The sequence below is a fragment of the Sinohyriopsis cumingii genome, chromosome 2 (genome assembly GCF_028554795.1).
Source record: "Sinohyriopsis cumingii isolate HCF-2022 chromosome 2, ASM2855479v2, whole genome shotgun sequence".
Classification (NCBI taxonomy): Eukaryota; Metazoa; Mollusca; class Bivalvia; order Unionida; family Unionidae; genus Sinohyriopsis; species Sinohyriopsis cumingii.
The window spans coordinates 59,696,048-59,722,076 of record NC_142962.1 but is presented as its reverse complement, the minus strand read 5'-3'; the positions used below and the strand labels follow the sequence as shown (position 1 = coordinate 59,722,076).

Sequence of the window (26,029 nt, the reverse complement as noted above, 5' to 3'; positions counted from 1 at the left end):
CTGATGGGGGATTGGCATCAGTTGAACGAATTTGGAAGACCTTCTTGCTAAGATGTCAAATTTGGTAAAGTTCAGATGAGAGGTTTTTCAGAAATCATCATTTAAATGGTTTTATATTTTTAGTAACTTTGGCCAAATTTGATTGCATAATTAGTATCATCTGAACAAAACTGAAAGACCTTCATACCAGGAACTTTGCTTCCAAATCTGATCAAATCTGTTGAACGGTTTTTCAGAATAAGCTGAAAGCTAGTGTATTTCTTGTAATGGCAGCCATAATTGATGGCAGATTGGCATCATCTGAACTAATTTGTAGTGGTTTCATGCCAGGATGCTTTCTTTTAAAGTTGTTTAAATTCTCCTAAGTATTTTCTGAAAAGAAGTTGTAAACTTCAATTGTGAATAGAGATAGCACTAGGCTCAAAGCACTACACACAATCGACAACACACAAAGGACCGTACCTTAAGTTTACATGGAGTTACAGTCATGTGAGCTAAAATTCACAACCTATAGAAAATACAATCATTCCAAAACCACAGTAAATGTTTCATAATTCAAGCAATTCATATAATATTAAAAATCAATCAACTGACATGCCAGAAGTACATTACAGACATGCAACAGTAACTTAACTTTCTTCAGTGATGTAACATGGTTTGTACATCCCTAGAGTCTTCTGTTCTAGGTTTTTTAAAGGAATTTGTTTTCATAAGGTTTCATGGATCTTCTGGTATCTACCAATATTGTGCGTCTTTTGATCCAAACATTTTGATTCGATTTTATTTTTTAAAATTAATTATTGTTGGAAAATATGTAAATAATAACAATTCTAAATTAAAAAGTGACATTGTTTAAACATTTTGTATTCACTCAGATAAATTCAAGGAGTATGTAGAAAAATTCAATGAGCTTCTGAATAAATTCAAGGACTTTTCACGAATAAATCATTTTAATTTCAAGGAAACTCTAATACTGAAGGATTTTTCAAGGTCATACAAACCACGTGTAATCATTAAAAATTAAAATTCCTTTCTTTTGAAATTGATTGAGAACATGCTTGAACAAATCAGAACCAATTATAATATTTTAATTTTCCAGTACCTGTCTTAAAGACTGCTAAACAAAGAAAAATGATTGGCAAAAATTATATACATGAATATTCAGCCATATACATAAAAAATTTCTAAGTGTATACATATTATAATGTGATACTATAAGCAGTATATAATTCAATAAATGAAGTATAAAAAAATATAAAAAAATAATTGTCGTAAACTTTTCAAAGTTACAAAGCTTTTCCTTGGATATAACCTTGATATCTGGGTTAAAATGTGATAAAGTTATAGAAACTTATTTATCTAAATTGTTCTTCCATGCATAATGCAATTTATATCTTAAACTACAAGTCCCAAGAAGAGGATTTAAACAACACTGGTAAAACAAATTTATCTTGCAAATATAGAAATTACTACAAGTATAAAAAGACTTCACAATGAACAGCACTGCCTATACTAACCTGTCTGATTTGGGTATCTAATTCTGATAATAAATGCACTTTTATAAGATAGGAGATAGAATAAAAATGGTTTTCATTAACAGAGAGTATTCTTATTTCCGGGAGTGTCAGAAAGTACAATTTTAAAGTACTATACTCTGCAACTTTTGGATCTAATTTACCAATTAAAAGTCCTTATCACAATATAGTTTATATTTGAAATATTATCAAATTTATTTCATCAATTATGACACAATGTAACAGTTCTGTATTGAAAAAGACCATTAAATTCATAGAAACGATTAAATAAAACTTTTAGGAGGGTAACCCTAGGAAATATGACAGGTTGAACAAACACCTAATTTTATTAACTTATTGTAAAATACGATGTGTTTTATTTAAAACTGTCCTTTATAAGGCCTCTTTATTAATTAGCAATAAGAAATACAGTAATGAGCTTTCAAAATTTACATATACATGTAGCAAAATATCTTCTACAAATCAAATCTGTAAAAGCAATCCTTTATCTTACTGATGGTCAGATATGACATGTTTAAATAAGTTTTGGATGAAAAAATATGATGTAATGTACAATATCACAACTGAAAGTTTGAGGATGTGTTAGCCATGGAAATCTCAGTAATATCATTCAAACAGATGATGGTGAAAAAATTACAAGTTACTACATCAGGAAAGTGAAATATAACTGATACAATCACACAAAGGACACAGAAGAATTGACATATCACTGAACAAAACTCATCTAGTCCTCACAGTATATGACCATGTCTAACATGCACCCACTGCACATTGTCTAACATGCACCCACTGCACACATAGTCCAAAATCTGAATCTTCACATAAAATAAATAGTAAAATGTTCTTGAACTAAATCTGCCAACAAATTATGCAATAAGAGATTTAGACTATTTTATTTGCTGTGTGAGGCATTGTATTGTATGTAATTTGATGTATGGGGCATTGTATTGTATGCTAGTTGATGTAAAGGGCATTGTATTGTATGTTTATTGAAGTAGTGGGCAATGTATTTCATGCTATTTGATTTATGAGACATTGCATTTTAAGCTATTTGATGTGTGGGGCACTGTATTTTGTGTTATTTGATGTATGGGGCACTGTTTTATTGCGTTATTTGATGCATGTGGCACTGTATTTTGTGTTATTTGATTTATGGGGCACTGTATTTTATGCTATTTGATGCATGGGGCACTGTTATTTGAGTTATTTGATTATGGGGCACTGTATTTTATGGTATTTGATGTACGGGGCATTGTATTTTGTGTTATTTGATGCATTGGGCACTGTATTTTATGCTATTTGATGTATGGGGCACTGTATTTTTGTTATCTGATGTATGGGGCACTGTATTTTATGCTATTTGATGTATGAGGCACTGTATTTTGTGTTATTTGATTTATGGGGCACTGTATTTTATGCTGTTTGATGTATGAGGCATTATATTTTATGCTATTTGTATTTTACGCTACATAATACACTAGGCATTGTATTTTATGATATCTGATGTACTGGGCATTGGGGCATTGTACTGTATGCTTTCGATGTATAGGGCATTGTATTGTATGCTTTTGATGTATGGGGCATTGTATTGTATGCTTTTGATGTACTCGGCATTGTAATGTATGCTTTGATGTATGGGGCACTGAATACATTATCAAATCCAGTAAGATGTGTGATACATATACTCACTTAAAAGTCACATCCAACTGCAAAAAACATGAGTACCTAGCATGGCAGCTGTTAGTACGAGTTTTATAAGTCTTTGGTATGACTCAGCTGGGGTTTGAACCCATGACCTGCTGTAGATGAGGTGAATGCTCTAACCAGCAGGCCACTGGAGTGGTCTAAATGCGAAAGCAGATCTGAGCCTATGATGTCTGCAGTTGGATATGACTTTGAACCTAATATATGTGGTATCTTAATACTAAACTGATCTATTAGAAAACATATGGATGATCTAAATCTTATAGGATTCAAAGCTGCTAAACAATGATAGCTGTTTTTAAGCAACAACTATACAAAATTTAAAATAAAATTCATGCTTCAATCTACACAGCTGCACATCTGAAATCTGTGGCTTTATCTGAATACCATCTGCTATCAATTCATTTTGAAGTAAATGAGAGGACTGAAACATGGGCCATGTTCCATTTTTTTCATAAGAATGTCAGACGGAATGTACTGAACTAAAATTTGCCTTTGCAAAACATCACATTATACCAACTAAAACCAAATTTACAGGCTATGGATTTCAATTTAAATATTCCAGCCTGTTAAAGATCCTATGTTTTGCTTGTTAGAAATATTTTATATGTACTTATCAAGTTATTTATCAGAGCTTTCAAAGGGATCCTCATGGGCCAAGAACAGACCCCTGTCCCAATGAAAAAGTATTTAGAAATAATGCAAAATTCCCTATTTTACCAATTTATTTCTGGAAATTTTGTACCTTATTAGCCTCATTCTTCCCCAAACTGATGACCCAGGTCCCATCTCAATAAACCCCTTATTATTTTAAATGAAACCTTTTCAATTATTAGTAAATACCCCTGAATGCAGTGATGTAAAGCTCATAGGTGAACTTAAGAGTCAAGGCAATAATATCTAAGAATAAAATTTGAAACTAATATTTTGAAATTGAGCTTTGTCACTGGAGTACCGAATCCATATTGTTTGGTACAGCATATGTCTGTTGACCAAATATATACTGACACGACTGATTTTACCTCTTTAACGATCTTCCTGACTCCAGCCCACAACTCCTTGCCACTGTTTGGGAATAAACCAAATATAAAGAATATAGGGTTAGATTATATGGGAAGGAACCCTATCTTTCTTCTTGTTTTAATGTCAATATACATTCAGTGATATATGTATGATGGGTCTGATAATACTGCAAATAATCTGTATCTATTGGCCAAGCCTGGAAAAAGACAAAATTGACCTCTTATTGTAAGACTGAACAAGAAAGAGTCATTTTTGCATTGGCAAGATGTACGTATTGCTGGTGGGATGCTACATTTTTCCATTTGAGACCTATTGTTTGGGTGTGTCCATTAATATAACTGTGAAAAATGAAACTTACAGTTAATGCACTTGGATTCAGCCATTTTCTACATGAATTTATGTAACTCAGTGGATAGAGACTCATGTTTAGGAGAAACATTCATCAATGCCAAATGCCAAAAGTAGATCAAAGTGACACTTTTTTCACATACTAGTGACTGTGTTTGGTTTTAGGATTGTGAATCTGCACAAAGTTGAGATGCTGTATTCTTTATCAGTTTTGGATGTTTGTAGCACAGCAAAACTTTGAAGACTATATTGTGTCAAGGTAAATACAGTTAAGTAACTTGCCCAATGACAGACCATGACAGCCAGGCTGATCCGATGGTGGGAACTGAACCTGCACTCTTTGGTCATACTTCCAACACTTTAACCACTAGGACACAAAGGCTCTTCTTTTTCAACAATTTTAAAAAAAAATTAATGACAAAGCCAAATGGATTTCAATAACAGTTGACTCACTGGTTGCTTCATATAATGGCTTTATCAGCAGGTCTGAAGATGAGTGATCATTTGTGGTTTTCTCTAAGTTGGAACAGGGCCAGTCAATTTGAGGGGCTGCATTTAAATTTGTGTGCAGCTGACACTCAAATTATGCATCAACTTTTCTTCAAACGTTTGCCATCAACTCTCTAATGCTGTTTTTCCACAATGGATGAAGACTGCTTTGAAATTTAAAAAATGCATACAGACTGCATAAATGAACTCTATGCAAGTTTTTTTTCTTCTGAAACAAGTAACACACAAGCAGACACAACAAAATAGTTCTCCAAACTCTGAAATGTCAAACACGGTAAACCATTTGGTTGAAAAAGTAAAAAAGCTAAAGCACACATTCCTGAGAAGGACTGCCCTGATAAAAACATCATAGTATGAACTTCATAAAGCAAACAACTATTCAAACTATATTTGTGAAAAATCTAATTACTATGAAAACTCATGATGTTTTGCATACCAAATGGACACCAAAATTTGTCCCTATAAGGTGTCACCAACACAGATCTAATGAAATCTGACACAGTTCCACCAAGTTTTGTTCTGTATGTACATAGTTTAATTTAATCACAATGGAAACGTTAAAACGAAAATGAACAGTAAACTTAACTGCAACTCAGAAGACTTTATACAAAATAAACAGTATTTAGCAGAATGTGCATCAGTGCAAACTAAAAAATAAATCATATAGGAATGGTAAGGATAATAATATCTAAACATAACATTTAAATCTAATGTTTTGAATGATTGGTAGACAATACATATGCATGGTTAGTATGCAAAACCAATACTTGTTAGCTACTGTCAAACACAGCTTTTCTTTCAAGAAAGAATTGTGAAATTTTGATAAGCTTCATCTATTCAAACCCATAATTTTAAGTATAACATAATTTATATTATACCTCAATTTCAAAATGAGCTGTTAACTTTGTACATGATAATCAAAAGAATCAGTTAATATATCTGTAAAGAAATAAAATCACAACCAGAAACATGTAAAACAAAATGTGATAACAAATGAGTAAATTTTTATAATTACAGTAAAAACACTTCTTTATTAGACAGGTGGTCTGTATTTAAATGAAAAAAAGACATCACCTTATCAATATTTCTTTCATCTGAAAAAGTCACTGCATTCTAATGTAAAATGTATTGATTTTGTCAGAACAAGAGACACTGGCAAAGCAGGAGTGCAGCCAAAGGTCAAACAAAAACTCAGCGATTCTTGAAGGACATTGTGAGCAGTTACCTCATATTCCTTTCTATATTAAAAAAAATGGGAAACTGAATATTACATAGGTCTTTACAGAATATTCTGGTCAGAGCATAAATATAAAGAAACACCTCATATTCCTTTCTATATTAAAAAAATGGGAAACTGAATATTACATAGGTCTTTACAGAATATTCTGGTCAGAGCATAAATATAAAGAAACACCTCATATTCCTTTCTATATTAAAAAAATGGGAAACTGAATATTACATAGGTCTTTACAGAATAGTCTGGTCAGAGCATAAATACAAAGAAACACCTCATATTCCTTTCTATATTAAAAAAATGGGAAACTGAATATTACATAGGTCTTTACAGAATATTCTGGTCAGAGCATAAATATAAAGAAACACCTCATATTCCTTTCTATATTAAAAAAAATGGTAAACTGAATATTACATAGGTCTTTACAGAATATTCTGGTCAGAGCATAAATATAAAGAAACACCTCATATTCCTTTCTATATTAAAAAAATGGGAAACTGAATATTACATAGGTCTTTACAGAATATTCTGGTCAGAGCATAAATATAAAGAAACACCTCATATTCCTTTCTATATTAAAAAAAATGGGAAACTGAATATTACATAGGTCTTTACAGAATATTCTGGTCAGAGCATAAATATAAAGAAACACCTCATATTCCTTTCTATATTAAAAAAATGGGAAACTGAATATTAAATAGGTCTTTACAGAATATTCTGGTCAGAGCATAAATATAAAGAAACACCTCATATTCCTTTCTATATTAAAAAAATGGGAAACTGAATATTACATAGGTCTTTACAGAATATTCTGGTCAGAGCATAAATATAAAGAAATAAAATATCAAGATGTTAGAGACTTAACTAGACTACATATTAGATACTGCTCATTTTAAATACTTTCTCTGAACCCTCTTTTCAAGAAAAGACCTGTATTATGACATTAAATTAAGTTTTAAGGGAAGTTAAAATATCATATATATATATATATATATATATATATATATATATATATATATATATATATATATATACCACATGCATTAAAAATAACATAGCATTTAAAGTGTTGGTATAAAGCAAACTGATATACCAATACTGTTGGTATATCAAATTGTGATCCGCCCATGGCGCAATGATATGGGTATATAAATGTTCTCACAAACGTGTACTATTGATTCTAGATCAATGATGAATTTCCACACATTAATCATTAGTGACATAGGAAAATAATGATAAAATGTTTAATAATTCCCGTTTTCTAAATGAATTGAATATGATACACAATTTTATCCTTTCTGCTTTCTGTTCCCCCCTCCCCTCTCATGTATAATGGAAAAAACTAAGCAGAAATCTGGAGTGACAGAGAAAAAGAATTTTTGGTGGATGAAAACTTTGAAATTGAAATTACACCAAATAACCTAAAAGAATACGTTTCATTATAACAGTATGTGTTCATTTTCTCGGGATTTATCTACAGTGTTTATATAATCAATGCTACAAAGTTGCAAACCCTGTTGACATTATATGGTAAATTTCTAGGCTACATGGTACACATATTGTGATGTATTGTTTTATTACTGTTGTTGTTTCTTATACCTATTATAATATTCTAAAAAATTATTAATTAAGTATGAAAAGGCCTCTCTCTCTACGAGTGCTTGTGACATACAACGATGTCTATGGACTTATGAATGATGGTAAAAGTTAAGTCAAACTGACCAAAGGATGAGAGAGAGAGAAAAAGGAGTTAGTTTTAAAGTTAAACCGACCAGAGAGAGAGAGAGAGAGAGAGAGACAGAGTGGTTTATCAAGCCACCAACATGTTCTGCCTCTAGTGTATAGTATTTTTGCCAATGTATGGATTGGAAACTTCAAAAACACATAATTTGCTTGTATTTTATAATTGTCTATTTGCATTTTAAAAGTGAAGATACAACCATACCTCATTAATTGCAAGCAAACCATTTCCACAGAAAACAAATGTCCTATAAACCTGAGTACTGCAAAAACTGGTAACATTTGGAATGACCTTCAATTTATCATACAAATAATTTGTCTCTAGCTTAACATACTCAAGCCTAGCAACAACTTTATGTGCCATGTGGCGCTAGCCTTCTACCAGAGGTTATAATACAACCAAATCTATCGATGAGTCAAATGTACGGTCTCGGCAGAAAAGAGTAAGACCAGCCTTTAAAATGACAACAATATATTCATTATTTATGTATTTTACAAAGTTCCAGCAAAAATAACAGAAATTTTTAGACCTGAATTTTCTGAGCAAAAGAAATGACTGGTTCTGCATTTTGATTATGGGTTCTGATTTTTGTCTTCCTTGTAACATAAATATAAGTTTGGTCAAAAGTTAGAATACAAAGTAGTAACATAAACAAACAAATGTGATATACATGGAGATCCCTTGTTAAAGCAATGTTTTAATGATGTTTCAAAGATTGTTTATCTTCAAATAAAAGTAATTTATGACAATAGTGAACAATTTTGAACTTTAGTAAACAAAATATAATTAAAACACGAGAACATTATATATAATGAAAGTTAATCCTGGTGCAATTATAAACTACCCTTCCACCTGTTGACATACATCTTTATCTTATTTCTTCCATGATATCTTAGTAACTTGTGCCCTCACCTATGCTGTGGTTAATCATTTTGGACCTTGTTGTGTGCAAGTTATTGAGGGAGATGTGTAATAATTATCTTTGTTTATTCAGGCACTGAATTTGCAGACATAGTGCACTGGAATATGCAGCAACCTGTACTTTTTTGTGTTTATGGACAGTTATGACTCTCTGTAAAATAAAAAATATGGGTTTTGCAAAGGAAATAAAATACTCTAGAGTAGGTTGGTCCGAATTCTTCAACACTGTGTGATATATGAACCAAAAATGTAAAGTTTGTAAGCCATACATGCATATATCATAGTAATTATACTTCAGTTACAGAACCAACTTTTTGCATGAGCACGGGCTTGTAGGTGAACGATTCTGCTCTGGAGTAATCATTTCTGAATAATGTTAGAGCACATCTCAAACTAGCTGATGATACCACGTAATGCAAAGGTATAATGCCCAAGGAATTTTTTGTACATAAGTCATTTCAAACACTGCATAGGCCACTCTCTGTACACTGATGCCCCACTTATAACACAAATATGTACAAGGTATGATACTGTACATCAGTAATTTTACAACAATACATAGATCCCTCTCTATAACACCCCTCAGTACAATGAAGACCTATCAAAATTTGATTTATTATCGATCATTACTATTTACTTGTTTTTTTTAAAACTCATATCAGTACACAATTTCTGTTCAAACATCATAATGCAGGTAATTTTTTCATATTTCCCAAGAACAGCATTCACTACAAATTTTTAAAAAAATATAGTTTACATTAAGTGTTGCCTACTTCAGTTGGATATGCAATTCAGAACACAAAACATTTGCATATTAAAAAATGGAGTTAAAAATAACTGATTTCTAGCCTTATGTAAGATATGTTGGTAGCAATTGCTATTACTGTATATACTTGCTTATAAGTAAAGTCAAACTGCAAACAACAAAGACTGTGATCTGCCATAGCATAATGTACTTACAGATCAGAGTCTATGTCGTTTGTTCTATTGATTATTCCTATCAAACTGCTGATGCAGATCTGCCAATACATTATGCAATGGCAGATCTGAACAATGCAGTTTGCAGATGGACTCATCTTATAAGCAAGTTAAATATAGTACTTTACTTCTTATTCTACAGGATGATTGTGAATTTTAACTGGTGAATTAAAACAGTTTTGTATAATTAATAATAACAGTCTATTTCAAAGTTCCAACAAAATATTTTTCAACTGTCATGAAGAAAAATGCAAAACCTGTATCATTCTTAGCTTGCCTTTAGTATCTGCTCTATCTCTACTGGCATGTAACCATCATTACTCAATAATCCTTAACTTTTTATACCTCTTCTGACGCTTATATTTAGGCCTTTTCTTCTTCTCTCCATCATCCCCTGCATCTTCTTCTTCCTCCTCATCTTCCTCCTCATCCTCTTCCTCTTCCTCTATAAAAGGCATGAATAAATGTTGTTCACACATTAACTGCCAAACTTCCACTTCGAAAATTCAGAATCTATAAAACACCCGCTGTTTTTCTTTGAATTAAAGAAATAAAGGCCAAGTTGAGAACAGCCTGAAATGAGGTCTCATACAGGGGTTCCCCTACAATGCATTTTTTCTTCAGCATGCATGCCAACCCCTGGCGAGGAAAACGTGTAATCCAAGTGGACAAAAAGAGTAATCCAAGAAGAAAAAGAGTAACCCACATATAACATGATACAAATTCAATAAGCATATGTGCAAAATGATTTTTTTTACTCCTATTGTCTTTTAACATCAATTACTGCTTCAAGTTTTCATATGAAGCACTTTTACATTTAAAAAGCGACAGACTCTCATGTTTTGTTTTAAAACACTTTGTACCAGCTGAGACCATGAATGTTTTGCACACCAGCAGAGCTCTAAGTACTAGCTTACTGAGCGTGGATCTGAATTAAATTTTATTTTTGTTAACAATACTGAAAAATTTCTGACAGTCAGCATTAGAATGGTAAAGAACCAATATTCCTTTCATAACCTGACAAAGAAGATGAAATTTATATTTCCCAGTTATTAGGTTGTTTAGCTGGGAAATAAGATGAAGAAAAAAATCAACTCTGTCTGCATGAAGTACATTGTCGGGTAGAATGCCAACTTGATTCTTCAGGCATTCTCCTTCTAATTTATTGGCAGCCTTTCATGCAGCAAGGTGCATCAAATGACAGAGGCAACCTGTGATGTACACCGATGAAACAATTAACAAAATATAGAATGCAACTCCTTTATGAATTCCAGCTATCACAGACACATTATCAGCTGAAAACCCATATAGTTGTGCCAATTTATATCATGTTTATTCAAAACATTATTACGGAAATCAAAAAAATTTTTACATTGGAATTTACTGTTAATTCTGGTAATGAAAAAAGAGCGCTCTGACTTTGCCCTTTTCATTGTCCAAGTCTCTTATACAGACTGAGTACAACTTTTTGTCAAAATTACTACTCTAGTCTGTGGCAATGCTAAATGACTCAAGTTTCATGGCTTCTGCAATTTTAACTGAAGTATCTTCAGCTAAAGAATGAACAATATTAGATGATTTTGTTCTTGCATATGCATGTATTCTGCAATTTTGGAATCAGGAAACATCCATTTGATCAAAAGACCAATGTAGTCTTCTACCGCTAGGGGTAGTCCATGTTCTATTAAGAACTTGGTAAATAACACCTCAACATTTACAAAATTTGTATCCACAATTGAGTTTGGCTGTAAAAAAAAGAATTTACCATAGTACTGGAGTTAGTATGTTCAAGATTTCTTTAGTTTTCAAGTGTTGCTCCACAACATGGATAATATTAAAATCCTTTCCACACAGCCTGCAATGGGCGTGAATCTGCCCTAGAATGGAACACTGTGTTATGTAATTCATGTATGCATCTCTTAATTGGTTTTTTTAATCCATCTGTGAAATTGTTTGAAAAACATTTTTGCTCAAGCACGCATATCGACTTGAATAAATCTGACTGACTTTGAGCGCCAAATATCATACAGACTGATTCTGTACCAAATATGAATTATAACAAGTAATCTGTGAGTAAAGATTAAAATTTAGAAAACCAGTCTGTTATCTCCTAAATAAAGCCATACAGCTCTATAAAAAGAATCCGACGTCAAAAGTTCAAATGCGGAAACCAACATGTTTCTTGGAAATAGGACAGCCACTATAAATAGAACATAATACTGTTAGGATAGTGCATGCAAGTCTACAGACTAGTGTGCACTTATATCATAGTTATGTAGAAGCTGTCTTTTCTAGAATACGGTCCATGGGATTAACATGTAATCTATTTGCGTTTACACGTAAGACGTAATTTAGTGAAAAAAAGCGTAATGATTACGCCAAAAGCATAATGGTTGGCATGTATGCTTCATAGCAGCCATCACCTAATCAGAGGTGACATTACTTGATACTAAAACAGTATATTTTTACCATTTTATTGTAAAAACCAAACCCTCTTGCAAAGCAATGTTCTCGCTGCTAAATAAGTATTCTCATAAAAGAGGAAACCTCTATATTATTATATGATATAAAGCCACAGGTTCTCATCAATGCTGATAACAGATGGCCAGGGAAAGACACACAAAAAATTTCACTGTTCTATGATTTCTTGCTTGTAAATGAATCCAAAATGTACCAAGAGTTTTTAAAAGAAAAATTAGATTTTTGGAATGCAAGTTAAAAAATCAGATAGATTTTGACAAAAAAATTTATTGGTTGAAAAGTGTGTGTTGAACATGGTCTGTAATTCACCACTAGATCTTAATACTCCAGTAATTTAGGAAAGTATGACATTCAACATGTGCTTATACATGTGGGTTTTTAAAAAAAAATAAAATCCAAAACTGCAATTCCAGTTTGGAAATGATCTGATCAAACACCATGTGAAACTGTCATCAGCCCACCTGTTTGATACCAGTTAAATTTAAAGTTGACTAGAGCAAGAAATGAGTAGCCAGTCTTACAGATCACTTGGATTTTTTAGGTATGCAGAGTAAATTTGTTCCTCAAATTGTATATTTTATTATATTAAAAGAAACCAAGTGATTTTATTATATTAAAAGAAACCAAGTGATTTTATTATATTAAAAGAAACCAAATGATTTTATTATATTAAAAGAAACCAAGTGATTTTATTATATTAAAAGAAACCAAGTGATTTCATTATATTAAAAGAAACCAAGTGATTTTATTATATTAAAAAAACAAGTGATTTTATTATATTAAAAGAAACCAAGTGATTTTATTATATTAAAAAAAACAAGTGATTTTATTATATTAAAAAAAACAAGTGATTTTATTATATTAAAAAAACAAGTGATTTTATTATATTAAAAGAAACCAAGTGATTTTATTATATTAAAAGAAACCAAGTGATTTTATTATATTAAAAAAACAAGTGATTTTATTATATTAAAAGAAACCAAGTGATTTTATTATATTAAAAAAACAAGTGATTTTATTATATTAAAAGAAACCAAGTGATTTTATTATATTAAAAGAAACCAAGTGATTTTATTATATTAAAAGAAACCAAGTGATTTTATTATATTAAAAGAAACCAAGTGATTTTATTATATTAAAAAAACAAGTGATTTTATTATATTAAAAGAAACCAAATGATTTTATTATATAAAAAAAAAAACAAGTGAAAAATAAATGATGATGAATAGTTTCTGATAAATCTTTGTGAGTCAAGGAGATAAATGACTCATGTGCAGTCTGTGCAGTTTGATAGATACTTGCAACTCCAAATAAGAACTCTTCTGTGTCTATACGATGTCTGATGGAACATGCAACTTCTGATTCCCAATATCAACATGTCGGGGTTACTAGGTGCCTGAAAACCACCTGACACTAAAATATCAAACACAGCAAAAAGGACCAAAAACAAGAACTACTTAACGGGAATATGACACTATCAAATAAAAATATTGTTTAAAAAATAAATGGATTATAGATTTTGCCTGGATAATAGAAACAGGGTGCATGCTAAGACTGTGGCAATGTTGTTAACTGTTCAACTGAATTCTGCTGTTGTGGATACATTTGATCCAGTTCCAGTTGCAGCAATCCATTACTGGAACTTATCTTTCCACATATGTAATTTCACAGGAGCTATTGTTTGGATGCCATAGCCTCATCTTTGGAAATCAGGTCTAATTCTGATATTGTCATGGATGACAAGTCAATATAGAAGGATCCTGATTATTATTCAGACTGGTCATCAATGGAGGCAACAGATTATGAAGCTCAGCTTCTATATGAATTATGTGTGGATCTAGATTAGCTGGACAGTATGCATCATTTTTGCGCTGGTCAGTAAATATTAGGCACGTTATGATGTATTACAATTCCGTAACTTGACATACTATATAAATATCTTAGTGGTTTTCTTTGTATTACACATTTCATTATGTAAATAACTTTATTAAGGACTGATATGTCATATTAAGAGCTAATGTTCATGTCGACCTGCATTTACCAATGAGTCACTGACTACATCTCATCTTCCTGTACAATGAAATCAGTTGGTTATGAACAGTACCAGTAGTATTTTCAGGTTACTGTCCTGTGCACTTGCATGAATTTTCAGTGAGACTCACCATCTATACTTGCAATATGCGCCATCAGATCTGGGTCTGTGCAGTTTGTTAGGAGTAATGAGTAGAACAAACAAACACGTACATTATGCTATAGCAGATCAGGATCTTTATCGTTTGCAATTTGAAATGACTTATAAGCAAGTATAACAATAGTATTTTATTATATAATGACCACTTAAAAAAAAGCAAGGAATCTAATGGATTGTCGCATTTTCCAGTGACTAGAACACAATGATTCTGCAAACAAAGTTTCTTTTCTGCAGGAAAAAGTTTAGGCTTAAAATTGCTACCAATGACAGCATAAAAGGCAAATTAAATTTCCAATCTTTTGAAATCATAGATATCTAGCTGTCTAGCTAATAGATGATGGGGCATTTTGCAAAGATGTTTGTGATACTTTTGAATTTATTTAATGTCATTTTCCTATGAATAGCCTCATCTCCTTGGTAGACTTGGCAAGATAGCTGTCTCCAGCTGACCAAAATCTAGGCCCATGTACAAGTAGTATGTAAACAATTACAACCATGTGCTACTGGCAACAAAATTGAAGTGAACTGCTTAGTGACAATGGGATATAGATCAAATGTGGACTACCATATTTTTATATATGTGTCCATTGTGTTTTCCAATAGAATGTGACTGATACATGAATTATATAACATGTCATCTGTACTAGAATTCATAGATTTTCTATATACATGTACAGTATTTAATACATTATGGACTGTACTACACAAATTAAGTTTTCAACATAGAAATGTATTTTTGACTAGTGTTGTCCTCATTTAATTAAAGCATACACTTTTGCACCACTTTTGTTACTCCCCACCCCACCCCAGCTACATTTTTTGAGACATTAATCATTTTCTTCAGCTAACTGACTTGGCTGATTAAAACATGGTTTGGTTGTGTAACATGGTCAGGTTCTATGGACCCCAATCATTTTGTTGTAGCGGGGCTCACACGAAATGTTTGTATATATAATTAATTTCTTAACTTAGACTTCTTAATATGTAGATAACCTGAAGAAAGCATCTGGTTAATTTATATGATACTATATGGATAAAACACCTTTGCACAGAGAAAACCCTTTTTTTGTCCATTAATTTTAAGGACCACCTGCTAAACAAATACATTTTGCACCAAATACCAACAACAAGTACATTGAACACACAAAAAACCTGCATTCAGCACCAAACACATGTTAATGATTTTGAACAGCTGATATTTCAAAACTACTTGCATCTAAAAAGCTAAAACCAGCCTTATGATGTGACCATTTAATAGTAATGGTCATAGTAAAATGATGTTGATATGTGGCTCGCATCACATCAGCATAAACTACTGACATGTGGCTCACATAACAGAGTCAGCATAAACAACAAGTTATACAAAACATTCCAAATTAAAGAAACTTACACTGACTTACATGAATCAACTCATTAAAACCTATGCTATTTATTATTACTTTTTGGAAGGTTTGTATTTGCTGAAAAGTTAATTTTTGAAATAAGTAAGATTATATCAAGCAATACAAATTCTGAGTCCACAATTATTTCAAAAGTAGGACAAAAGTTTTCCAATAAGAGCATCATCATTTTCATCTGTACATATTTTACCTTCTTCTTGATGAACATCTTTGCCCTTGCTGAACATCTGAAACAAACAAGTAAAGTAATGGAAATTTTCTGACTACAAAATTATATTTCTCACATGGAAATATATTACATTATATAATAATGTATATAAATCCCTCAACAAACAGTTTATTCAAACAAAGCACATTATATCACTGTGAGAACCCCAATATGACCATGTTGAACAATTAAGTCTGCAGATGTTCAGGAAGTATAATCATGGCAACAGCTACATGTAAATGTTAGGTTTTCTTCAGGTTAACCAAAAACTTCCTTGCTGATTTATTAGTCAGCACTGTAAACTATTAGCGCACATTTTCTAAATCTTTGCCACAGACTAAGATAGACCTGTCTCATCATCAGAATTTATACAACAATAATAAAATTGCCTACACAAAAAACCAACACAAAGCAGTGATCTCATCACCACTGATCTTGAATGGCTGATATCTTGACATTTAAAGGCAAATCAAGAAAAGAAAATATATACCATGCTGAGGTAAGTGGTGTGAAACATCTTGCTCAGCAATGCACCATGGAAGCCAACCCAAACTGGTCCATGCAGGATTTGAACCCAACCCTTCTGATCAAAAGTCTAATACATTAACTACTCAGCCAGCACAGCTCTTAAAGAGCAGTATAAGAAAGGCAACACAGTTGTGCCTTGTGAAAATTAAATACTTCTATTTGATTGAATTGACCATGATTAGCATCCAACATGCAAAGTAAGACATTATATAATCATGCTTTCTAGCATATGTCCAGCAGGCAGTACAAAATACTGGGAGAAAAAATAAGCATTCTGATGAGCATGATGTCAAATACCATTGATCATGAATGAAATGAAATGCAGTCTGGTCACAACATTAAGAAGTACTGAAACTGGTTTGTTGTTTGGTGGTTAGAAATGTCTATATTAAAAAGTTCAGTTATTTTGATTAATGATGCTAATTATTTTTGGAAGTGGTTCAGGAGAAAGCATATGAGGTTATTTATCTGAGTTTTACATATTAAAAGTAACAATTATAACATGAATTTAAAATCATTCATGACTAATGGCATTTAATATATTCTTTACCATACAATGCTGCATGATTTGGTTGGGATAAGGTCCTGCCTAAAAGGCACATTAGAGCCTATTCATTCCCAAAGTAAGAATAAAGTGTCTTATTTACTGTGTGCATGAGATACACATAAACAATACCTAGATATCAAATTTATTTCATTTACTTAGAGTGTTCCTTGTTATATTTTTATTTTCTATATTTTTGGAAGCTTAAAATGAAAGATTACTTAATTTATACCCTAAAGTTTATAATTTCATAATTCATATAAGCAGTTTAATTGAAAGTTAAGAATCATGTGCTCTAAAATTATTTTTAAAAAGTCATGTTTTCCAGGACAGAGAGCTTTACAAAATACCAAACATGTGTTTTGCAACTGGTCCAGTGGTCTTTGAGAACAAAAGTTTAATTAGCAGTATTTGCATATCAAATCATGCTCTATGAATGACAGATGCAGGGTCATGTAATCGGCTTACTTAGTCTTTGGTCACCATGAGCAAAAAAAAGGAAAGAAAACTAAAAGACTGAGAAAAAAAATAATAGGCAAACAAAATTATGAAAAAGTAGTAACCTAATAAAAGGACGATCATGATCCATATCTTAACTAAGGACTAAAAGTAATTATTTGGTATAGATATCAATTAATTACCAGGCATATTATTAATCCTTTACTAAATGGCAATTAACGAGTTCTGGCTTCCAAACATTCTTAACAACAGCAATTGTACTGGCAAGCCAAAGCAAAATCCCCATGGATTTTACTGCATATTCCAACACACACTCCACCCCTACCCCCCATGGCCCTGACAGTGATTCAGGGTCATAATGCAAATATATGACGTGTCTTCCTGTTTATGATTTCTTGTATAAAGCTTTGTTTAGACAATATCTGATAATGATTTTGCAATTGCAACTGTTGTATTTTTGGGATCCCAGGAATAGGAATCATGGGTGGCATCTTTCTTGCATTGGAAACATGCCTTCCAAGTTCATGAAATTCCACAATTTATTTAGAGATGTGGTAATGGGCAGAAAGAAATGGAAATATATCAAAACATTCTTCATGTTGTTTTTAAAAAGCATGTAGATAAAACTTCTCAGACTTTTCTAGTAATCAAAACTTTGTTAAGAAGCTGCAGCAAATACAAAACTGTTTGGAGTTTAATTATACATTGGAATCTTAAGCACTGGCATTAATATATGTCTGAAAAGGTCTGAAACAAAACGGAGTTTCCTGTAAACTTTAAACACTCATAATTATACTGGACTTTCATAATGTAGGTCTGTGGCTATTCTACCATGCAAATCCTAAAGTTTTTAACACCTCATTTAAATGAGCTATTAATTAATCAACAAATATTCCATTACTAATGCAGAGTCAATTAATTGTCTTCAAAATAATTATAAATATACTGGAATTTCACGTTATTTTGTCAAATGATAGACATTTAGAAAAATGTATACTTCAGAAGACATGGGGATTTATTAAATTAAAAAAACATTTATGGTTAAGTACAATAGCTACTACATCACTCACCTGGCTTTCATAATTTAACAGCTGACCATCAATTTTACTATAGCCTAATAAAAAAAATCTTTTACAAAAAATGAGCCATAATTAATATTCATAATTTTTAGCCCATAATCAAATTCATCCAAAATTTTACAAAGTTATGTTTACTGGTAAAGTTTGTTGTTTGCAGAGCCACATCTTTCACATGAATCGAAATGATATTTTATAAGCTAAGGTGATGGGTATTTTTTTATACAAAATAATTCAATTTGTAAATGTTTCAAAGAAAAGCAAATTTGGATATCTTCTTAATTAACACCCAGAAGAAAAAAAATGAAATTCTAAATAATTTGTCACTAATTGAAGTGCATGTATAAAATGCCATAAAACAAGGCACAATACATACAATAACACATCAATGAAAAAATATTTCAAGCAATTTAAGTTGGCAAAACTAGCATATAAAACTTACTTCAAAACATTAACGAATTTCAAATGCGGCAAAATTTTAAGAAATAATTCTGTGCAAATAAAAGTATAAGTTAGGATGGTTTTAATATGAAATATGTTCTTACTGGGGCTAAATTACTGGAAGAAAACACATTTGCTTGCAAACAAATTTAACAATAAGTGTGTAAAGAAATTCTGACCCTTAATTACAGCACTGCACATAATGCACAGCCTGCATTTGTGTATTTTGATCTGCAAATATTTCTATTTTATATATTTTCTCAACTTATAAAATTATTCATTATAATGCCAAAGATGTATTGAATTTTATACATATTGTATTTGAAAATTCATTTCTACTGGGCTTCGTCATTTCTGCATTGGGAAAAATTCTGTAACACCAAACCTGTGTTTCTCAGCAGACAATATCATGGGTTGCTTCCCTTGTTTTGTTTTCATTTTAAGAGAGAGGTATTTTAAAAGCATTGCAAATTGTTTAGATTGCATACATGTTGAGAACTGTTTCAAATTGTGTTAGATTTAATTAATATGCACATATCTTGCTCATAATAAAGCTTATTGGAGATCTTCATGATTAAAGCCTATATACCAAGATCAGTCAAAACTGAATCAAAACCCTGTATGGAATAATAACAAGTTCAGCCAATCAGATGCATGATCTCCCATTAATGGGTATCGATCTAACTCATTATGAAACCTTGAGCAAGATCTTGATTATATAAGCCAAAATTGTACAAGTTTTCACAGAGCAGAGATATGACCTTTAGCACAGTAAGAAGATCATTCACTGAAATACATTATTACCTCATTAATATGCATGGATCTTGCTCAATACCAAGCTCATCCAAAAGCTTGAGGATATAATCCAATATTCCAAGCATTTTCAAAATCAGATAAGAAATGTTGCTTCCACAATGGTAGCCAATTCAACCAACCAACAGCAAGATCACTCCATTAGTATGTTTGAATCTGGGTAAATATGAAATTTGTGCAATATGTCTGTCGAGACAAGGAATCCAAATCCATAAGCAAATTGCTCACCTTAAGATACGTTGATGGCACAGCACCTTTTTTTCCTTCTTCATTTTGTGCTTCCCACCAACCATCTTCCCTGCAAAAAACAATAAACAATCTAACATATCAGAAGTATAAAAAAATCCACATGTGAGCAATTGCTTTCGTATCTAGAGTTCAAACTTACAAAAAAAATAATTTTGTTGAATACACAATTAGTACTTTCAAAGAAGTCTGTGGCTTTCTGAGTACAGAAAATGTGCTAGTGAACGATTCATCTTTTTAAAAATCTTCATCTCCTCAAGTAGAGAGTCATTAGAAATGCCTCAGTGTTCAAAGCCTGTCAATAAACCAGACGGAGGATTAGATATGGGATAATTCTTTTTTTAGCAAACAATTTTCTTCTGTAAATTGATTCTCAGTGGCAAAGAACTCAGGTTACTGTCTTATTAGTTTAGAAAATATATATTCAGTGGAACCTACATAACTAAATTAAAACCCAACAATCCAATTCAATCAGCTCCTGTGTTCAGTAGTTCAAGTGATATGAAATATGGCTTTATTTTTATTATCACAAACCAACACATTGGCATTTACTCCATTTGTTTCACTAAAAGTATGTGTTTTGTTAATATTAGTTAATATGAAAGTAATTAATGAGGGTCACAGAGTGCCCAGTTTTACAGACTTACATAGTAAGATGAAAAGACATTTCAAGACAGGAAAGAGCAAACTCTTCTGATTTTCAAAGCTATCAACAGAAGGCTCAGTTCAAGAGTTTTATCGAGTAATTCATCATACTATTTCAGAGTCTATCAGTATAGAAATTATTGAGATTCTGCTAGGATTCAAGCGATCATAGAGCTCATTTCAAAATGAATTCAAGTCTCCACACTATGGTAAATGATACTGACTTATCATTAAAATAGGACACAAAGGGACATTATTTTGATAAAGTTACTTGCAGGAAGACTATCCAGTGTAGCTGTAAGGTAATAGAGCAACTCTGAACTTCAACAATGGTGAGCAATTTGTTCACATAAATATACAACCAATTCTCCCACAATGCACTCCTACACCATGATGGAAACAACCATATAGGAATAAAAAGTGCATCATTTTCCTAAAAGCAGTATGACAAATATGACTGGTTGGTATGCATATTTTCTGATAATGACCATAATATAAACTAATTTTTTACTGCTATCCATTAAAAACTGCAAAAACAGTTGCAATATCATGTCATACATTGACTGTGTCCAGCTATATGCAAAAAAAGGGCAATAACTCATACAAAATGCATGAGAGAACCAAGATTTGTCACTATACACATCTTCAGATGATGATGCACCAAGTTTCAAGACAATCCGTAAAACAACTACAAGACAAGTTATATCCACATGATTCTAACTAACACTTCATTCAGCTACATGACAAAAATGGGCAATAATTCACCCCATAACTGCAACAGTACGATGACTTTCAATAAACACATTAGTTGTGTAAAGTTTCATGATGATCCACAGAAAACTGAGACTGTGTTCACAATATTGTTATATGCTCCAAATCCAAAAAAGCAATAATTCTAACAAAAATCGCTATGATTTGTTGCTATGTGCATTTTCTAATGACGACCATATAATGATGCATCAACAATTGCAGGACTAGTTACATTTCAGATTTTATCATATATTGCATTCCACTACATGAAAAAAGAATGACAATCATTCCAACGAAAATTGTAGGAGGACAGTAACTTGTTGCAATGTGCATCCTTAAAGGATGATAATATTTACCAAGGCAATCCATAAAAGATTCAAGATTAATTGTGCTAACATTATTAGATACACTGCATTAAGCTACAAATAAAAATGGGCAAGAACAAAACTTCAAGAGGACAGTAACCTCTTACTATGTATTTCTTATAGTGATGATCCTAATATTTACAAAGTTACATAGTAATCCATCTGCAGGATTAGTTGCACTAATGACACTGTGCCATGAAAAGCAATAAGCTAAAAACCAAAAGGAGTAATTATAACCAAACATGGGAGGAAACTGATTTGCCAATATACACATCCTCAACTGATGCTCATAATAATTACCAAGTTTAAAAGCAATCCACCCAAAAACTCTGAGACTAGTCAAAAACTCTTGGACTAGTCAAATGGCATAAAAAGAAGCTCTGCCCATCCCAAAAATGCAATTCTAGGGGTACCTACCCCAACCAAGGAAAGTTATTTGATGGGAATTTTCTGCTCCAATGAGGCCTCCTGCCCCCACCCCCAACAGCTGCAGGGGTTGCTTGGGCAGTTGCTATGTCAACAGACTAGAAACATCAGGGAAATTGTGTACCTGATGGACGAATGGATGTCTGGACACATGATTACTATTTATCACCAATGCTACAGAGGCAGGTGCATAAATACAATAACAATAGTAACATAAACATTTATTGCTACATTAAAAGATTTCAATGCAATACCTATGCACTGGTGATCATAAAAAGTAGCCTTTGATTTAAGTATGGTAGAATGTCTCTATTTCAGAACAAAAGTATGTTCATTCAACATGAATGACCCACAAGCTCCTAAAAACTAACCTAATGTGAATTTTAACTTGGTGAATGGACAGACAGAAATATGTACATAGGTAACATTATATGCTCCAAACACATTCATGGTGGAGAAAACAAAAACACAAGTCGCAGACAATCCGGATAAAAAGTGAACAATATTTTGTTTACTATTGCAAGAAAGTGTGAAGAATGAAAATAAATGACAAAAACATAAGGAGAATGTGTGTTCTACTTCCTGTGACCAGTGCTTACAATGTAGGCTACACTAACCTAAAAGTTCTTGTCATCACTATTTCAAACATAGGTATTACTGCTCTCTGATAACAAATATAGTATGCATGTATGTAGCAGCCAAAAAATATTATGGTCGATGCACCAAAAGTAAAGCACAAACAAAATAGTGGATCACTCTACTCTTAATGAGATCACCATGATCTTTTTCAGCTGTCATCATGTTATGGATTCAGAGATGCCAACCCTTGAGAATAACAAATCTGAACACAGCTGAGTGGCACAACTGAAGGCATGTCATGCTAAGGGGAAATATTTGAAATGATAAACTGAAAATACTTCAATCAGTGCATTTTTTAATATCTGGGGGGATACAAATGCTTAATGGAACTGCATGTTTTAGACGAATTAGATTGACACAATCATACATGTCACCAGTATTGTCCATTTTCATTTCAGGCAAGAAAAGTAATAAAAATCATTACATGTCCTTGTGCTGGCTAAAAAAAAAGAGGAATCAGAATATGCCACTCAGATCTGTACTGCCATCTGTTGCAATGCTAAATGGCACATGATGAAGATGCTCCGTCAGATGAGATGTGTTCACTTAATCAATAACTGTACTGGGTTTAATTCTGGTACAGTTGTATTTATTGGGTAATAGCTGAATCTGGAAACACTGTGTGAAACACAGGCCCAGCTTTGTCAAGAATGGCAAGTGGTAGGTTTATTTTCAATACACAGCTTGTAAAAAACAAAGTTTCTGTACTTATAACTAAGAGATCATTTCCAGTGTGAAAAAACTTTGAAATAAAGCAACTGCAATGACTCATCTGAAAAAGTGCATAGCTCTTGTGCTTTGAATTTTCGCATGTCTATCTAAACCTATTTGTCAACTGCAAGCTATCTTAATGTCAGTCCCACACTCATGCAAAATATAAACTCATCACCAAGTCTCAACTTTGTCATGCCAGGAAAATCTACAGCATCCTTCTCAAGAAATTTCTGTTTGTGCTTTCATCTTTTTTCATTTTCGGTTACAGATTCATTTCAAGAGATGGTATTTTGAGGCAAATTAAAGTGTTTATGGCCAAATGATGACTACTGGACTTGAACAGTAAAGACAGCAAGTGAACAAAAACAATATGAGATAATCAAAGCATGATGTAACTGTGACTAAAGAAAATGTAGAAATTAACTAACATTCAACAACAGAACTGAGGCCTTTCCATTTGCTCTGTGTTTCAAATTTATTCCAAAATGGCAAATGCATTACGAATAAAAGACATCTGCTTGATGATACAAAAAAGCCAAATGATTCCACGCATTTTTCTGAATAGCAGAACTTTCATGTTTTGATCTGAGCTTGGATTTTTTTCAGAAGGCTGTCCTAATTCTTGGAGCTGCTCTAACCAAACTGGAGAAGTAGACATCACTGTGCATTCCAAGTGTTCTGCTGTGAAAGTTGTTCATTTGCAATATGACCTACTCAATCCTCACACCATTACAAGAGAACAGCTTAATTTTCCCACGTACATCTTTTATCATCATATTATTAATTACTGATGTTTCAAACTGGTATCTCGAACAATACTTATGATAAACAAATCTACAAAACAATACCGGGACCTGCATATGAAGTCTCCATTTACACAAAAACATTAAGCAAAAACTCCAATATAACTGCTGAAGATGATGCCTCCAATGTCATCACCATTAGCTTAAAGATAAGAGCCAACTTTTTCTTTCTACAAATATAGGTTCAACAATAAGTCATATGAACATGTATGAATAAGCAAGAACCTATATGACCCTTTCACTCTGATCTAAAAATGTAGAGAAAGTTCATGCAAGAAGATCCTTGGCAAAAAAAGATTAAAATTTGGAGCGCAAACAGATATATCAGTCTAGGATGGCCAAAAAATCAAGCACATGGGAAAGAATATTTCAATGTGAATAAAAAGAAATCATACTGTAAAGTGTGTGGCCGTATGCAAGGTAAACTATGCTACTGTACTTAAAGTGAGCAAGCTCTGTCGATTACCTTCCAGCTAAACCACTATAAGAAGAAATTAAAAACATCTTTATAGTATACAATTACAGTCTACATTCTGGCCAAAGATTATTTTAATATGTGAGGTCCAAGTCAACCTAATATTGGTATGGCTTACATAACAGTTGACCATTTTACTAGACAAGCTTTTGTGGTATTGTAATTACAATCTATGTAAATTACATGAAAATAAATCTAGTTAAAACATGATGGTCAGGTTCCAAAAAGTGCCATCGTGTTGCATATGATATTGTGCAATACAGTAACATGTCATTTAACTGAAGAAAATATCACTACATATCATTTTCGCATTGCAAGAAAACAGGAAGAAACAGAAAATGGGCTGCAATGACATAGTTACTAATAAACTTACGCATATTATTAAACAAGAAATACTGAAAGAATGATTACAAATTTAATATTTAAAAAAATATTCTCATTAACATAAGTGATTTTTGTTCATAATCCTACTCAGGCAAGATCTTGATGATAGAGGTTAATTTATCAAAATCGACAGTGGCTAATGTATCAAAATCGGGAGCAGGACATTACCCCCCTGTCAATTACCCACCTGCCATTACCCCCCTATCAATTACTCCCCCGGTATATTACCCCCCTGCCATAACACCCTTTTCAATTACCCCCCCCCCCCGCATATTACCCCCTGCCATTAGCATCAGTTAGACATACAGATAAAAAATCGAACTAAAGCAAATACGACGAATTTAATTAAAGTGTACACAAACACAATCTGATAATCCGTGCTCAATCTATACTATTGTTTTGTCTTCAGCTCACTGAATAAAATTCGAGCAGAAATGGTTTCTAATT

General features: G+C 32.2%; 1 protein-coding gene across 4 annotated transcripts in view; it reads right to left on the bottom strand.

Moving 5' to 3' along the window:
• The window catches only part of LOC149804986 (nephrocystin-1-like), a 147,324-nt gene that overhangs the window by 79,209 nt on the left and 42,086 nt on the right, over positions 1–26,029 (bottom strand). For 3 of the 4 annotated variants that reach the window (XM_089946244.1, XM_089946229.1, XM_089946251.1), the window contains exons 10-13: positions 20,364–20,433; positions 16,257–16,293; positions 10,340–10,439; positions 4,262–4,304 (exon numbers count right to left, since the gene is read on the bottom strand). In XM_089946244.1, the coding sequence (XP_089802370.1) occupies positions 4,262–4,304; positions 10,340–10,439; positions 16,257–16,293; positions 20,364–20,433 (250 nt within the window). The remainder of the gene's footprint in view (positions 1–4,261; positions 4,305–10,339; positions 10,440–16,256; positions 16,294–20,363; positions 20,434–26,029) is intronic. The other variant, XM_089946237.1, reaches the window with a different exon arrangement.